At 37.8% G+C, this 18,641-nt stretch overlaps 1 protein-coding gene across 1 annotated transcript in view; it reads left to right on the top strand.

Moving 5' to 3' along the window:
• Positions 1 to 1,692: 1,692 nt before the first annotated feature.
• The window catches only part of PRKAA1 (protein kinase, AMP-activated, alpha 1 catalytic subunit), a 29,197-nt gene continuing 12,248 nt past the window's right edge, over positions 1,693 to 18,641 (top strand). Inside the window, exons 1-3 of the mRNA XM_008566934.1 lie at positions 1,693 to 1,762; positions 16,183 to 16,324; positions 18,025 to 18,118. Coding sequence (XP_008565156.1) covers positions 1,693 to 1,762; positions 16,183 to 16,324; positions 18,025 to 18,118 — 306 coding nt within the window. The remainder of the gene's footprint in view (positions 1,763 to 16,182; positions 16,325 to 18,024; positions 18,119 to 18,641) is intronic.

Genomic DNA, 18,641 nt, shown 5'->3' with positions numbered 1-18,641 from the left:
AACAGTAGTTGGGATTGTTCTCTGATTATCTGATGTAATTCTGACCTTAAAGGCAGGGACTTTTGCTTCCCCTGCAATACTTTCCTTGGAACAAAAGTGCTTATTGCACGTTACTTTGATTTCATAATTAAAAAGAGGAAAAATCAAGAGAGTTGGGTAACTGATTTCCATTGGGGAAAAACCCGACATTTTTAGTCTTTTATTTTGTTATGCTATTTTCATGGAGTCGATTTTTTTTTTTTTTTTTTGGCCATTGACAGTGGCCCAAATACAAAATTGAGAACATATAAACAGTTTTTTGCCTACTGTTATAGAAGTGGAATTGAGTAACAAACTCACTTAAAAATTCTATTATAAATAACTATACTTTCTTTACTTTCCTCTGTGATATGGTATGGTCGTATTTATATAGATAATATAAGTCTTAACTCATGGCAAGTACAATAAATATTTGTCAATTGATCTGATTGATATAACTGTAAGCCTTGTTTTTGGTCCAGTGAGAGTGTAGGAGCTGTCTTCAAAATGTTCGTGGAAAAATTAATATCTTTTAATTATATTTTTTCTACGAACTTTTAAAAATACTCTCCTACATTTTACTGATAATCTAAAACTATTAATTCCTAAACATCAAAAAGTCTGAGTAATATCTCCCTTCTCGAAGACACATACATTCACACACATCCCCAGCCTACTCCCTGCAACTCAGCTTGCTTTGGGGAAGACATCTCAAGGTAGTATCCTGGAGAAAAGAGCAAGGCTGCTTGATTTGTTGCGGTGCCCAACAGCAACTTACTGCTCAAAGTTAAAAAAGAGCCGGGGGCGGGGAACAGGACTCCATCAAAGACGCAAGTGAAAGCTCCCTCCGTCTTGTAGGTTCCATCTGAGCAGGAAAGATGAAAATCAAGGTTAGAAAACATTGGCAGGGCGGTGTCCCCTGCCATGTTTCAATTCACGCTGCATAGGAACAAGCCACCTATCTGCTTTACCCGAGTGGGCTTCCCCACCGTCCACCTCCCCCTTGGAACCACAAGGAGAGTGGGACTTCCCGACCGAGGACTGGTAATTAGAGGAGCCCACTCTGGGCAGAAACTCCGTCAGAGGAGAGAGGAGCCGAGGGGCTACCACTCTACTCAGCACCCAGGAAGCCCCCCTGCCGCCTAAAGGTGGGCGGGCGCCAGGGCCGAAAGGATGCGGATCAAGGAAGCGGGTACCGGTGCCCCTCTCAGCGACCCCCGTCCGCCCCGCCAGGGGGAGCGTCTGTGCCCGACGGCCAGCTGCGGGAACTGGGCAGGCGGCGCAGGGCGGCGGCTCCGCGCCACGGCTGCCCTCGTATAACTTCGTATAATGTATGCTATACGAAGTTATGCCGAGTGTGCTATTCTCTAATAGAAAAATAGCTATCAGCCATATATTCTGCCTTGATGGCCACTGAAGCTATCACAGGAACTGCCAAAGTCATAGTAAGGACAACATATCCCATACTAGGTTGGCTGCGCATGTGGGCAACAAACCGTAAAAGAGGTGTAGCTCAGACTCCTCTGTCTAAATGGGGAGCAAATATAGAACAAAGAAGCACTGTGTCAATGAATCCTCTGTGCAAAGAGTTGTAAGCTGTGCTAGGTCCAGTAGAGGTTGTGGAGGAAACTTTGACAAACCCCCTACCCATGGAGGTGGAGGCTACACCTTTCCATGAGGGACAGGATCGGCCACTACATCCTGGGAGACACGCTGGGGGTCGGCACCTTCGGCAAAGTGAAGGGTGAGAATCCCCAGGGCAAGGCTCGGACCCAGCCCCGGAACCGGGCGACTTCCGCTTTTCGCACCTCTTCATCCTCCCCCGCCCCCTGCGTTCTAGTCTCCGGGCTCTGCAGCCACTGTCCTCGCTCCGGCGGGAGCGAAGCCCGAGGCCGCCGTGGGACTGCGGCGCGGCCCTCCCAGGCGGATGGGGTGGGCTGGGGACCGGTCGCCATAGCGACGGCGCCGCTGCTGGAGGGGCTGGTCGGTGCGAGGGGCGGGGATGCGTAGGTGCAAAGTTTCCCAAATGGGGGAGTCCGAGACTGCGCGGCGCGCTCCCCGTGCTGGGTGGAGGTGCCGGGGTCTCGGGCGGTAGCCCCGGGAAGGCGACCTCCAGTTCGCCCCGATTGTGCTCCCTCGGCTCAGGGCCAGCCCCTCGCTTCCCTGGCCGTCCTGGCGTTGTCCGTATTTCCTTCCTCTTTAGGAGGCTGTCGACTTACCTGACCCTGCAGTTTCCCGAGTGTGAAATGTGTTCTCCGAAAGTAAGGTTGCTTTGAGGGTAACCTACAGAATTTAAAAAAAAAAAAGGGCCAACTGGTTGGAAGGGATTTCCTTCGGAGCAGTTAATCAATATAAACTGGTCATATCTTTGCGATGCATGGTTTATATTCTGAATGGGACTCCGTGCCTTCAGTGTTTCTGAATTATCAGTTTTGCAGTCTCTGTGTGCCAACTTCGTAGTGCAGATGTTACTATCAGATAGTATTTATTAGTTTATGAATACAGTTCATTTCCATTTATTTTCACAGGATATTTGTATTTTAATAAACAACTTAGTACACATTATTTGAACTTTTTAAAAAGGAAAAGTAGAATCGCTTATCCTTGTGTTTCAACACAGTATTCTGGAAATAATAAACGTACTCTCCAGTCCAATTATGGCACAAAAAGTTTGATTGCAAACTTTGTGAAGCATAAATTTATTTTCTTTAAAATATTTGACTTTGTTATTAGGGATGTAGAGGAAGGAGGTTTCGAACTGATAAAAATAATTCATGCATTGGCTTTGGATAAACAAGAGACTATGACTCGCATATACTAAGCTCTTGGTAAATATTTGACTTGAAAGAAAAAAAGTTGTGAAAGTCTGTACAATGAATTAATTAACTGAGCCTTGCTCTCCCAGAGCTAAATAAACATTTTCTGATTTTATCTAGGGTTGGAAGAGGAGAACCCTTCTTTCTCTTGCCCTTTCTGAGTCATAGAACTGGAAAATTGCTGTATAGCCCACAGGGAAGCAACTGCCTAAACCTTCTTATGAAAATCAGCAAGGCCAACAATGTAAGGAAGTAAGAAGCAAATGCCAGAATAGGGTAATAAGCTGTTAGGGTGGGTCCATATTAGGCCAGTAAGTCCTTGAAGTTTTTTATTTTTTGCTAAGAGCTTTCTTTATTTGTTAGTGATTATAAACTGCTTTTTAGTTTCCATGTATTGGTAAGAAATGTTCATTAATGCCCCCAAAATAGTGATAAGACAGTCTTGATGCTCTCATCCGTTGCCAGAAGTTCTGCTTGGTTTAGGGTGTTCATTTACCTAACGTAGACCTCAGTGGAGTCACTTCTATTTTCTCATTTGCTAAGTGGCTTATGGCATGGCAGATAGGAAAGCAAGAAGATATTTTTCATCTTCTGGATTTGATCTGTGATGTGGCTTTGACATGAATCACTCCAGTAACTTCACTATTCCTTAACCTTCACTTCTCTACCCACATGTGCCTCTCTTGAAATACCATACTCTTGTCAAAGTCGACAGTCTCCCAAATATTGAAAGGCCAGTGTTAGCCAAAGCTTTTATGAACTTGGATAAATTTGTTTGTAAACAAATTGGTTGATGTTGGTCAAAATCATCAACCACTTTATTAAGTTGTTAAAACATTTGGGATGCTTTTTGCCACAAGTAATAGAAAAATCCAACCTTGCCTAGCCAAGAACATATGTGGTTCTCTCTCCAAAGCAAGGAAGCCCAGCATACCTCTCATGAATCTCATGGGCTCATCCAGTCCCTCGGGCCAGGGATGCCGTGTGCCAATTGGCTTAGGGTCGTGTTCCTAAGTAGGCACCAGCAAAGGGGATGGCATTGCCCTTGGAGGAATATGGCCCCCCCTTGGATATGTGTGTGGGGGGTCATCTTCTTCTGAAGTACTTAGTGTGGGGGAGGGCAGGGTAGACACCTACACAGAAATGGGTGTTGTTAGGAGAGGGAAAGGGGAACATGGATGCTCAGTGAGCAGGCAAAAGTAGCCACTATAGTGGTGATATTGGTAACTAACACCACCCTTAATTTGACAAGAATTCTTATAAATAAGAGGATTAGCCACATATTTCAATGGAGATTATTTGGAGTAGATAGAGCTTTTAGAATTATACACATTGGTAAATATAACGTGGAAAAGAGATCTAAGAGAAGATGTGATATTGATATGCAGAAAAATTTCCAATATGATATTCCATGCCTACAGGAAATTTAATTTTTAGGGGGTAGTGGGCTGTAAATTCAAAGTGATTATTTTTTTTCAGGCTAAAAAAAATCCTCCGGTTACTTAATGGTAGCACTTTTGAGGGGAAAGTTTAAACAGAAAACTAGGGTTAATTTGGGATTATGCTTGGATTATCTTAATTATTTCCAAGGGTATCTTTCTTTTTTCTGGTTGTCAAGATTTTAATCTCCATGTCCTTATAGTGGGGCCTCTTCCCACCTCCAGAACAATTAAAACCATGAACAAAGAGTCATGTTACTATTACAAAAATTAAAATGGCATTTTGTTAGTTTTCCTAGAGAAGATGGTCTCTTTAGTGGGATGGGTATGTTTTTAGCAAATGAGTTGTTTATACATGTAAAATAAGTTGGTGAGTATTTCTACATAAAACTGCAGTTTCAGGTTAATAGGTAACTGTCCTCTAGGTGACTGAATGAATCACAGAAGTTATTTAAAAATTCCTTTAAATTATGTATATCCAAAACATAAATTCCTTTAAGTAAAAAAAAAAAAAAAAATCTGTGTATGAACTAAAGCTGTGTATATCAGCATGAATAACGCTTAAGAATATAAGGTTAGGCCTCCTTCAAAAGCAAGCTGCAGAACAATACAGTCCGATGTTATTTATGTATATTTTAAAAACACGCAAAACCACTCATACATTGCTGGTGGGAGTATAAATTGGTATCATCTCTATAAAGTGTTAGAGTACTTATTAAAATTAACCCAGCAATTCAAATTCTAGGAACTTACTCTATAGATGTGCTCATGTGTACAAAAAATTGGTTATTCATTTGCCATATTACTTGTATATACAAATGACTGGAAGTAACCTTTCTAACAGGATAATAGTTTAGTTATGGTTTATTCATACAGTAAAATACCTTGTGAACATTAAGGAAAAAAAGTGAGGAACTTTATATAATCTAGAGAACAATTTTCAAAGTGTATTTTTAGCGTAAAAATAGAACAGTTTGTATAGTATGCTTAACAATTATGTATAAAAGGCAGGGGCAAATATGTACCTAAGTGTGACTGCTCGTATATGTATAATGTATCTCTTTATACATACAAAACCCGGGAAGTATGAAGCTGGGGGATATTGCACTATGTATCTTTTTGTACTTTTGAATTGTGTGTGTAGTGCAGGTATTATGTATTCAAAATATATAAAATAAACATGAAAAACAATGTTACTATATTGTTTATGGATTCATATATATGTAGAAAAAATATATGAATGTCTGGGAAAGAAAAACAACAAATTCAGGGTAGGGGAAGTTACCTCTGAGGAGAGATGATGGAGAAGGGAGTCTGGGAGGAGTCATACAGGGCTTCGATTCCATCTGTAATGTTTTCTTGCTTAAGATGGTGGTGATACATGGATATTTGGTACATCTTTTGCTATGCTTGAAATGTTTTGTTCATTTTTTCAAATTTCTATAGTTTTCAGAGCTCATCCCTCTCCAAGATTAAGCTATTTTCCTAACACTTTTTTTTTTTTTTGTCTTTTTAGTGACCGGTAAGGGGATCGCAACCCTTGGCTTGGTGTCGCCCGCACTGCGCTCAGCCAGTGAGCGCACCGGCCATTCCTATATAGGATCCGAACCCGCGGCGGGAGCATCACTGCGCTCCCACCGCTGCACTCTCCTGAGTGCGCCACGGGGCCGGCCCTCCTAACACTTTTAGTAGTGACAGTTTTATTCTTTTAATTTTAAAGTGGGAATGAAATGGTTAGATGGTTAGAATATCTTCAGTAGATGTTTGTCTTTGTGTCATCTTTAGCCTGTTAAAATCTTCTTCCAAAGTATGATCTTGTTTCACTTTAGGATTATATATCTGATAAGAAGAGCGTTTTTTACAGTGTTCTGCAGTTAGATAAAGTTCCTTTTAGAGAGCAATAACATTGATAATAACACAGCTTGCTAGCTGATGTTTAGTTGACTAATCTGATGTTCTTGTGAGGGAGACATTGTGAACGGTAGTTAACCTTTACTGTGGGTAATGTGCAAGTCTTCCATGGCCAAAATGCCTGTCTTCTACTTCACTTAAAAGCAAAACCTTACTTTTTGAATTTAGCACTGTTGTAAAACAGTGACAGTCTGAAGAATGAAGTTTTGAGCTTTGAAAAGGGGAGAAATCTCTTAGTAATGCATATACCTGACAGTCCCTTTACTACATTCATTGATTGACTAGGGAGCATCAATTTGGCTGCAACTGCATTTACTCAATGGAGAATCTTTAGCCCAAATTTGAGAAAACAGTTCAGGTTCTGATATTGTGCCCTTTTCCCCCTCCTACTGCACAGTGATAAGGTAGAGTGAATAGATAAAAAGACTTGAAGTAAGATGTATCCCAGCTTGATCACAATAGCTTTACTTTGACAAATAACAGAATCTCTCAGAGCCTCTGTTTCTTTGTCTGTAAAATAAAATAATATCTGCATCATAGATTTATTGTGAGGCTCGAATGTGATAATGTGGGTGTTTCCTAAGCTATAAGATACTATATATTTAAAAGCATTATGCTACTGAAATTTTAATATTGAAGCATGTTGGCAATTGGGTTCAAAACAAATGTTTCTCTTCCTATAAATAAGGAAATCTTAATAGACTATAATATGATGGCCTTAAATTATCAAGGGGGAAGGAAAGAATGGGTAAGCTGGAGGGGATATTGCCTACCCTGAAAGAGAAAATATTGTAGAGTCATCAGTGTTGGGACATTACTTCAAAATCTTGGAAGAAAAAACTTGTATCAAATTAAGACTGGGAAATACCAAGTTAAACAAAGTTTAACAGGTTTCTTTATTATAGGACTTTACAGAGTCTTCACTCTGTTAATAAGCATAGCGCGTCTCCAAAAGGGAGAGTATATATGCTTTCCCTGACTTACTGGATTATGAAATCTTTTTCCGTGGAGAGTCTTTAGTCCTGGTTGTAGAGCATACTTTAGGAAATCTATTCTAATAATTTTAGTTTTGTTATTTTTCTAGCCCGTAGAAAATTAGAATCCCCAAACTAGGACATTGGAGAGGGGGCTCTTAAGAGTTGATTTTGAGGGGCCAGCCCGGTGGCACACTGCTACAGTGCGCCGCTTGGGAAATGCGGCGGCGCTCCCGCCGAGGGTTCGGATCCCAAATACAGACCGGCCGCTCACTGGCTGAGCGAGGTGCGGGCGCAACACTGAGGGTTGTGATCCCGTGGCCGGTCCCGGTCCGGTACGGGCGCGACACTGAGGGTTGTGATCCGTTGCCGGTCATGAAAAAAGACAAAAAGGAAAAAAAAAAAAAAGAGTTGATTTTGATAGGCTGTGAAGGTTAGGGTGCAACTTCAAGAAAGCAGAAAATCCACAGGAGCTGGAACAGAATAGACTAGGAGCAAGAAGTCCTATCCAGCTAAATAACTCCTACTGATATCATTGTGTGAGGGCACAAGGGAGTAACTGGTTCTCATGCAAGTTGAACATTTGCTTGGTTCCCAGTCACCATGCACACTGTGTTCCATTTAAGAAATCTTGGGCTTGTTTACTACAGTTTAGAAAACCTGTTTTCAAAAAAGATTGTTGTTTATTTACTTGTTAAGTTTAATGCTGAATATTATGTTTTAGTAAAATCACTTCTTAAAAGTTTTATTAATTGACAAATAATAATTGTATATATTTCTGGGGCACAGTGTGGTGTTTTGATAGATGTACACATTGTGGACTGATCAGAAAGGCTGATTAGCATATCCATTACCTCAAATATGAGTACTTACCATTTTTTTGTGGTGAGAACATTTAAAATCCTCCCTCTTAGCTATTTTGAAATATGCAGTAATTATTAACCATAGTCACTGTATTGTACAACAGAACACCAGAACTTATTCCTTTCATCTAACTGTAATTTTGTACCCGTTGATCAACTCCCACATCCCCCAACCTCTGGTAACCACCATCTGCTCTCTAATTCTGTTAAGTTTGACTTATTTATTTCTTTTATTTTTATTTTTTTATCATTCTTGCTCTCATCTTATGATTTGACAGTGTCCTCTAGGTTCATACATGTTGTTGCAAATGACAGAATTTCCTATTTTTTTAAGGCACAAAGGAATAATATTCCATTGTGTATATGTAATACATTTTAAAAATACATTCATCCATTGATGGACACTTAGATTGTTTCCATATCTTGGCTATTATGAATAGTGCTGCAATGAACATGAAAGTGCAGACATCCCTTTGACATATTGATTTCAGTTCATGGAGGTATATACCCAGTAGTGAGACTGCTTGATCATGTTGTAATTCTATTTTTAGTTTTTTGAGGAACCTCCATACTGTTTTCCAAATTGGATGTACTAATTTACAGTACCACCAATGGTGTGTAAGCTTTCCCTTTTCTCCATATCGTCTCCAGCACTTATCTTTCTTTTTTTTATAATATACAATGTAAGAGGTATGAGGTGATAACTTATTATGGTTTTAATTTGCATTTCTCTTAAGATTAGAGGCTGAGTATTTTTTCATATATCTGTTGACCATGTATGTCTTCTTTTGAGAAATGTCAAGTCCTTTGCCCATGTTTTAATAGGATCATTTGTTTTCTTGTTATGAGTAGTTTGAGTTCCTTATATATTTTTGATATTAGCCCCTTATCTGATGTATGATTTGCAGTTATGTTCTCCTTCTGTGTGTTATCTCTTCACGATATTAATTGTTTCCTTTGCTGTATGGGAGCTATTTAGCTTGATGTAATTCCATTTGTCTAATTTTGCCTTTGTTGCCTGTGCTTTTGGGATCAGATCCAGGAAATCACTTCCCAGACCAATATCGTGGAGCTTTCCCCCTATGTTTTCTTTTAGTAGTTTTATAGTTTCAGGTCTTATGTTTAATTCTTTAATCTATTTTGAGTTGATAGTTGTATAAGGGATGAGATAACGGTCCATCTTCATTCTTCTGTATATGGATATCCAGTTTTCCTAACACAATTTATTAAAGAGACTGTCCATTCCCCATTATGTGTTTTTGGCACCTTTGTCAAAAATCAATTGACTGTAGATGTGTGGGTTTATTTTGGGGCTCTCAAACTTGTTCTATTGGTTAATGGAACTGTTTTTATGCCAGTACCATGCTGTTTTGATTACTAAACGTTTGTAATATATTTTGAAATCTGATAGTGGGATGCCTTCAGTTTTGTTCTTTTTGGTCAAGATTGCCTTGGCTATTCAAGGTCTTTTGCGCTTCCGTATGAATTTTAGGATTGCTTTTTCTATTTCTGTGAAGAATGACGTTGGAATTTTGATAGGGATTGCATTGAATTTGTAGATTGCTTTGGATAGTATGGACATTTTAACAATATTCTTCCAATCCATGAACATGGGATATCTTTCTGTTTATTTGTGTCATCTTCAGTTTCTTTCATCAGTGTTTTACAGTTTTCAGTGAACAGATCTTTCACTTCCTCGGTTAAATGTACTCCTAAGAATTTTATGTTTTTGATGCTATTGTAAATGGAATTGTTTTCTTAATTTCTTTTTCAGACAGTGTGTTGTTAGTGTATAGAGACACTACTGATTTTTGTAAGTTGATTTTGTCTCCTGCAGCTTGACTGAATTTGCTGATCAGTTCTAACAGTTTTTTGGTGGTGTCTTTTAGTATTTGCTACATATAAGAGCATGTCATCAGCAAACACAGGCAATTTTACTTCTTTTCCTGTTTGAATGATTTTTATTTATTTTCTTACCTCATTTCTCTGGGTAAAACTACAAGTATTATGTTGAGCAGATGTGGTGAGAGTGGGCATCCTTGTCTTCTTCCTCATCTTAGAGGAAAAGCTTTCTACTTTTCACTGGTAAGCATGATGTTAGCTGTGGGCTTGTCATATATGTCCTTTATTATGTTGAGGAACATTCCTTTTATGCCTTATATGTTGAATTTTTTTATCATGAAAGGATGTTGGATTTTGTCAAATGTTTTTTCTGCATCTATTGAGATGATTATATGGTTTTTGTCCTTCATTCTGTTAATATGGTGAATCACATTCATTGATTTGTGTATTTTGATCTAACCTTGTATCCCAGTGATAAATCCTACTTGATTGTGGTGAATGACCTTTTTAATATAATGTTGAATATGGTTTACTGTTATTTTGTTGAATATTTTTGCATCTGTGTTCATCAGTGACACTGGCCAGTAGATTTCTTTTCTTGTAGTGACTTTGGCTTTGATATCAGGGTAAAACTGGCCTTGTAAAATGAGTTTGGAAGTATTCTTTCCTCCTCATTTTTTTGGAAGAGTTTGAGAAGAATTGGCATTAGTACTTCTTTAAATGTTAGGTAGAATACAGCTGTTAAGCCATCTAGCCCTTTGCCTTTCTTCAGTGGGAGACTTTTAATTACTAATTCAATCTCCTTACTTGTATTGGTCTGTTCAGATATCCAGTTTCTTCTTGATAGGTTTTATATTTCTGGGAATTTATCCATTCTTCTAACTTGTCTAGTTTGTTGATGTATAATTGTTTATAGTTGTCTCTTATGATCCTTTGTATTTCTGTGTTATCAGTTGTAATGTTTTCTCTTTCATTTCTCATTTCATTTGTCTTCTCTTTTTTTCTTAGTCTAAGGGTTTGTCAATTTTGTTTGGCTTTTCAAAAAACTAAATTTTTTTGTTGATCTTTTCTATTTTTATAAGTCTCTATTTTATGTATTTCTCTTCTGATCTTTGTTATTTCTTTCCTTCTGCTGATTTTGGGTTTTGTTTGTTCTTTTTTTCCTACATCCTTGAGGAATAACATTATATTGCCTATTTGAGATCTTTTTTCTCTTTGGTATAGGTGTTTTGCTATAAATTTCCCTCTTAGAACTGCTTTTGCTGTGTCCCATAAGTTTTGATATGTAGTACTTTCATTTTCATTTGTCTGAAGATATTTTTAAATTTCCCCTTTAATTTTTTCTTTTATCCAATAGTTGTTCAGGATCATATTTGTTTACTTTTCACACATTTGTTAGTTTACTATTATTCCTCTTGTTATTGATTTGTAGTTTCATACTATTGTAGTTGGAAAACACACTTTGATGTAATTTCAATTTTTAAATTCGTTAAGACTTGTTTTGTGGGCTGCTATATGCTCTATATCCTGGAGAATGTTCAGTTTGCACTTGTTAAAAATGTGTATTCTGTTGCTGTTGCATGGAATATTTTATATATGTCTGTTAGGTCCATTTAGTCTATGGTTCAAATCCAAGGGTTTCTTAGTGATTTTCTGTCTGGATGATCTGTTGAGTGTTGAAAGTGGAATATTGAAATTCTCTATTATTATGTTGCAGTCTGTTTCTCCCTTCAGATCCCTTATCTTTACTTTATATATTTAAGGTGTCCAATGTTGGATGTATATGTATTTAAACTGTTACATCATCTTGATGAATTGACCCTTTTATCACTACATAATGACCTTCTCTGTCTCTTTATGCAGTTTTTCACTTAAAGTCTATTTTGTCCATCCTTTCACTTTCAGTCTGAGTGTCCCTTAAGGTGAAGTGAATCTCTTGTAGGCAGCATATAGTTGGGTCTTGTTTTTCTAATCCATTCAGCCACTCTATGACTTTTTCTTTTTCTTTTTTTTTTGGTGGCTGGCCATTATGGGGTGTTACTCTATGACTTTTGATCGGACAATTTAATCCATTTGCATTCAAAGTAATTATTGATAGGTAAGGACTTAGTGCCATTTTGTTAATTGGTTTCTAGGTTTTTTGTAGCTCCTTTGTTCCTTTCTTTCTCTATTACTTTCTTCCTTTGTGATTTGATGACTTTCTGTAGTGGTATGCTTTGGATCTTTTCATCTTTTGTGTATCTCTTATGGGCTTTTACTTTGTGGTTACCCCAAGTCTTGCATAAAACATACGAATAACTGGGTACTTTAAGCTAATGCTATTTTAACTTTGATTGCATACACAAACTCTACACTTTTACTCCCCCCTCTGCCCACATTTTATATCTTTGATGTTGTAATTTACATTCTAAAAATAATTCCTATCCTTAACAAATTATTGTAGATTTAGTTTTTAATAATTTTGCCTTTTATCCTTTATACTAGAGATATAATTGATTTACCTACCACCATAACAGTATTCAAAGAATGTTTTGGATTTGACAGTGTACTTACTTCTGCCAGTGAGTTTTATACTTTCATATGTTTTCATGTTACCATTACTGTCCTCTTCCTTCAGCTTGAAGAACTCTCTTTCACATTTCTTGTACGGCAGGTCTACTGGTGATAAACTCTCAGCTTTTGGTTAGCTCAGTTGGTTCAAGTGCACTTGGCTGGTTAGCTCAGTTGGTTAGAGTGCAGCTTTGTAACACCAAGGTCATGGATTTGGATCGCCATACTGGCTAGCCATCAAAAAAATATATACTGTGTAATAAACATACTTATGCACATTTTTAAATCTACTTAATTCTAACTTAAGTTCTTAGGAGGGGACCTACAGATTTTTAAAAAATGTAATGTCACCTTTAATGTTCTCCTATGGTATTGACTGCCATTTTGTTTTCATAAAATGTTCTGTCAGTTGACTCAGCCATGAAAAAGGAATTAGTATACTAATTTTCCATTTAAAAAACAAACAAAAAAACTAATCATATACTCTGCCTAAACAGAGTTCTTAACGTCTTTGTATGTGAGTGTGCCTGCGTGTGTGCTTATGAATGAATTGGAATAATCTCTTTACAGTTGCTGTCACGGTACCTTCCCTCTTCCCCCCACTGTCCTCAGTTTTTGTTTGAATACAATCATACTTTTGCTAATTCCTTCTATTGTTTCAAAAGTGAAGAAGTTATACCTCTATACTTTTTTCCAATTAATCTATAATTTGATGAAATGTTCAAGTATTAGAAAAAAGTTTTGTAGTATAACTTGATTGGTTATTGATTTTGTTCTGTTTGTTTTGTCTTTTTTTTGGTGGTGGTGGTGGGGCTTCTATTATTTACAGGTGGAGTAATATTCTACTCCCTATTACTCTTGAGTTGAAGTATACTCAATGCCCTATTCCGTGGATTTCACCTTCCCTGGTATTCTTGCCAATTACTTTCTCTTTTTTTTTTTAAGATGACCGGTAAGGGGATCTTAACCCTTGACTTGGTGTTGTCAGCACCACGCTCAGCCAGTGAGCGAACCGGCCATCCCTATGTGGGATCCGAACCCGGGGCCTTGGTGTTATCAGCACCGCACTCTACCGAGTGAGCCACGGGCCGGCCCCTTCTTGCCAATTTCTTCCTCATTTTTGGTATGTGGTCCATAAAATTTTCCATCACATTACTGCTGTAACTTATGGCTTTCTAAATGACTTTAATTGTTCTGTTGTAAAATTCTTCTTGCTCTGTTCTTATCATAACTCCTTTTATCACCCTGAATGTAGTTAATAATTTTTGCTAAAATATTCATGCATTTCTTGGGTGAGTTTAATGTCTTTTTTTTTTTTTGTATTGTAAGATATTTTGCTTTTTCTTACCTTACATTTGGGTCATCTTCACAGAATAGGTAGGTCCCAGGACCCAGTTTGCTTTTGATCAGTACTGTTTTCCCCAGCAGCATTAACCAGCATATAGGAGATGCTCAGTACATAATGCCAAGTGAATGAATTTGAGAGAATGCTTTGAATCTCCTATTCCAGTTCCTTATAAAATGACAGAATATATGTCCAGAGTTTTGGATAAGCCCAAATCATTTTTTAAAGTTAGTTGGGGTTGAAATTCACTTGAGCAGGATATGATATGAGACTGGTTGGTGTGATGAATTGGAGTTCAGGACCAAACAGATTCTGTCTTAGTGTTCTTCCCAAGTCTGAGGCTGTCAGTATTACCCAGTGCTGTGGCTATTTCCCACTTCGGTTTCAGTTGTGAGGCTAACAGAAGAAGGTTCACACTAAGCCAGAGTTTGGAGATTTGGAGGATGAGATTAGGACACCTTCTCAGATGTCAATAACCTAGTTCTCAGAAAGAAGTTACTTCCTGAATTGGGGTTTAACAGTCAAGTTGGCTGCTCTTAATTACATCTAATTACTATTGGGGATTGGAAAAAGCCTTATTAGAAATTAGAGTGTACTTGATTTCCACAGTTCATTTCAGCTATGATTATAGATTTTTCTTCCCTTTTTATTTCTCTTATATCTTCTATACCCCCATCCTCCTAATATAGTTATATTATACTATTAAAAAGTCCATATTTGGGGCCGGCCTGTGGCTCACTTGGGAGAGTATGGTGCTGATAACACCAAGGCCACGGGTTTGGATCCCTATATAGGGATGGCTGGTTATCTCAGTTGGGAGAGTGTGGTGCTGACAACACCAAGTCAAGAGTTAAGATCCCCTTACCAGTCATCTTTTTTTTAAAAAAAGGCCATATTTGGTGTTTTCATAATCATGACTGTAAATACTATTTGCTAAGCCAATATCTATGATTATATTTTGTTTCTTATAGAACTTTTAATTTTTCCTGGAGTTAATAATTTACCTAATTTTTCTATCTGCTTAGTTTTCTTTGAAACTCAGGCTAAATTTCCAATATCGCCCAGTGCCTTTGTTAAATCTTTCTCTTTATAATATTCCATACTTTCAAACCTATCTTTCAAAGACAATTTGTCTGCCCTTTGCCCCTCCAACTATTCTTGGATCTTGGATCCTCTGACACATTTCTATCTGGATTTGTTGTCTTCTACATGTTTGTTACCTGTGCTTTGCTTCATCACCATTTTGGGGATTCTTAGTTTTTCTCCTGTATGTATCCCTTCTTTACTGGATTCCATGTCATCTTTCTTGGTTTTTTTTCCCCCTGATTTTGATGGAATATATATTCTCCAGTAGATTCTTCAAAAAGAGTGCATAGAGACATAGAGGATAAATTTTTGGAGACTTTGTCTCTACAATAATATCCAGCTTCTGCTATTACCACTGACTGGGCATAGCATTCAAAATTAAAAGATAAAAATCACTTAATTTTTTTTCTTATTTTTAGCTTCATTTAAAAAAATAGATGGGCTGGCTGGATAGCTCAGTCGGCTAGAGTATGGTGTTGTAACACCAAGGTCAAGGGTTCAGAGCCCCATATCAGCCAGCCACCAAAAAAAGTTTTTGGGCTGGCCTGGTGGCGCACTGTAAGAGTGCGGCGGTGCTCCCGCCGAGGGTTCGGATCCCACATACAGACCGGCTGCTCACTGGCTGAGCGAGGTGCGGGCGCAACACCGAGGGTTGCGATCCCGTTGCCGGTCCCGGTCTGGTACGGGCGCGACACTGAGGGTTGCGATCCGTTGCCGGTCACGAAAAAAAGACAAAAAGGAAAAAAAAAAAATGGAAACACATGCATGAACCAAAATTTAAAAGGTGCAAAGGGTTATGGATAGGGGAAGTATGTCTATAGCACAAAGGGAGTTTTTGGGATGATGGAACTGTTCTGTATCTGATTATAATGGTGTTATAATTTCTACATGTGTTACAATCCATCGAACTGTATACCAAAATAAAAATATATAATTTATATGTTATGATAGTTTAAAAAATGAAAAGAATTTAAAGGTACAAAAAGGTATACAGCAGGAAAGGAAGTCTCTTTTTTCTCTCTCTACCCTTAGCCTTCCAGCTTTCCTTTCTGGAAGAAACTTGTATTACCAGTTTCTTATGTATTTTCCTACTTAATTACTGTTGAACATCTAACCACTTTCTTTTTATTATTATGGTTTTTTTTTTTTTTTTTTGGTGGCTGGCTGGTATGGAGTCTTGAACATCTAAACATTTGGGGGTAAATTGGGCAGAAGAGAAAGGAACTTAAATTTATTCAAGTATTTTCTGAGAATGCTAAAATTACTACTCTTAGACTATGTCTAAATATATTACTAATCAAGCCTGGTACTAATTTATTGAATTTATTTCTCCTACAGTTGGCAAACATGAATTGACCGGGCATAAAGTTGCTGTGAAGATACTCAATCGACAGAAGATTCGAAGCCTTGATGTGGTAGGAAAAATCCGGAGAGAAATTCAGAACCTCAAGCTTTTCAGGCATCCTCATATAATTAAATTGTAAGACATGTTTATATTAAATATGGTCCAGTCATTTTTTCATCATTTTTGTTAACTTCTTTAATCTGACAAGTGGGAAAGATGACTGACAGTTCTTTCTGTTTCCTGAGGGTTTTGAAAAGTTTCTTCCTGTTCATGTATTTATCTAACCTCATTCATGATGAGTTAAGCTACATTCATGTTTTGCCTTTGTGTTTTTCAGCTATTATCCTTCTCATTCTTTCCTGTCTTCTGGACAGATGACTTCTTAGTCAATGATGTTCAGGGCCCCTGTACCTGTAGAGCCAACAATGATCTGCTAGTAAAACCTCTCAACTTCCAAATTTCTACATAACATCTGTTAGCCTCAGTAGAGAAAATGCAATGGAAAGGGTTTTCTCCTATGCTGCTTATATCTGATCATACAAATAAAATTTCAGGAATCTAATGTTTCAAAAGGGCAGTAATCTTAAAGTTGTTTGATACTTGCCAGTTGTAGGGTCTACAGATAATTTATTTACTGCTCAGCTCCTGCTTTATCTTGCAGGCTATAACTTCAGCTGCTTTGGCTTTTCTACTGAATCAGCTTACTCAAAATTTGTTTCACTCTCACCTCTTCTAATTTGTTGAGGTGCCATGGTTTTTAATACCATATGTTGATGACTCCTAAATGTACATCTCCCGCTTTGAAAGGTCTTCTCTGAACTCCAGACCCATATGCCCATTGCCAACTTTATACTTCCATTTGGAAGGCCACGGCGTATTTCATATTCAACATGGTCCAAACTGAAGTCTTTGAATTCTTTTTTTTTTCCCCACAGCTGGCCGGTATGGGGATTCGAACCTCTGACCCAAACTGAACTGTTTATTACTCTCCCAAACTTGTTCTTCCTATAGTTTTCACTATCTCAGTTAATAGTCAGTTACCCAGGGCAAAAACTTAGTAACTATCTTTAACTCCCATATTTCTCTCACTTGCTACCATCCGTCCCATCTCTTCCTTCAAAGTATATCTAGGATCTCACTGTTTCTCAGTTCTTTTATCACCATCAACCTGGTCTCAGCCACCTCTCATGGACTACTGCAGTAGCCTCCTGCTTCCAGCTTTACTGTCCACTTCTCACTGCATCATAGTTCTTTTAATATGCCAGATTGCATGACTACTCCGTTTAAAGCCTTCAACAGCTTTTCATCTTTTTTAGGGTAAAGGCCAAAGCCTTATTACGGCATGTAAAGTTCTGTGTCCTCTGGCCTCCAGTTATGTCTTTGACTCCACATCCTATTTCTGTCTCCCAGCTTACTCTGCTCTAGTCTTCTTACCATTCCTTGAACATGCCAAGCAGGCTTCCACCTGTGGAGCTTTGCACTTGCTGCCTGGTTCATCTTCCTCCTAGATGATGGCATAATTTGCTCCCTTTCTTCCATTAGGCTCTCCTCAAATGTTACTTTAACAGAGGCCTTTCTTGAGTCTCTGCATAAAAGATTACTCTTTGTTTGCTTTCTCTTCATAGCATGTTCTACTACCTGAGACACTTCTTATTTAGTGTCTGTTTTCTGATTCCTGGAATACGAACTCATGAAAGGAGAGTATTTGTTTTGTTATCTGCAGCTTTCCCAGCTCCTACTCCAGTATCTGGTATATTATGGGTGTTTAGTATGTATTTATTGAATGAATGAATATACATGCTTTAATATCAGTAGAAAATGTTTTCTCTCACCAGGTACCAGGTCATCAGTACACCATCTGATATTTTCATGGTGATGGAATATGTCTCAGGAGGAGAGCTATTTGATTATATCTGTAAAAATGGAAGGGTAAGAAGTTCTGATTTAATCCTGTTTATATTTTGTAACTCCCCTTATCCCTTACTAGCATCAGAATGTTGGAAAGCAATTTAAGAGGTCTATTTAATAACCAGTTCCCTTAGTCTTATATTTGTTTAGGATCATACACTATTTGAGCTATAAAGGACCTTAAAGATTATCTTCCTACTGTATTTGTACAGATGTGGATACTGAGCCTTAAAGTTTATATGTTTGCTCAAGGTCATATGATTTATTAATAACAGAAGTGGATTGAGACCCCAGAACTCATAATCCTGAGATTTATGTTTTTGGGGTATACAATACTTTTAATATGTATCTTAAAATATATAGTTAATCCTTACAAAATATATTAAATGCTTAAAAATCTAGGCCTTGCTAGTCAAATCTAGCCACATTTAAATTGCATTCATTTTTTGGTTTCAGAAATCTGATGTATGTGGAATAGTAAAAACAGGCTCCATGAATGAGGTAGTAATTAGACTTAAAGAATTTAGAGCTGGAAGGAACTTGA

Source organism: Galeopterus variegatus, unplaced genomic scaffold (assembly GCF_000696425.1).
Source record: "Galeopterus variegatus unplaced genomic scaffold, G_variegatus-3.0.2 Scaffold278, whole genome shotgun sequence".
In the NCBI taxonomy this organism is placed as follows: Eukaryota; Metazoa; Chordata; class Mammalia; order Dermoptera; family Cynocephalidae; genus Galeopterus; species Galeopterus variegatus.
Note: the sequence above shows the minus strand (reverse complement) of the source record. Positions and strands in the feature narration are given on the sequence as shown.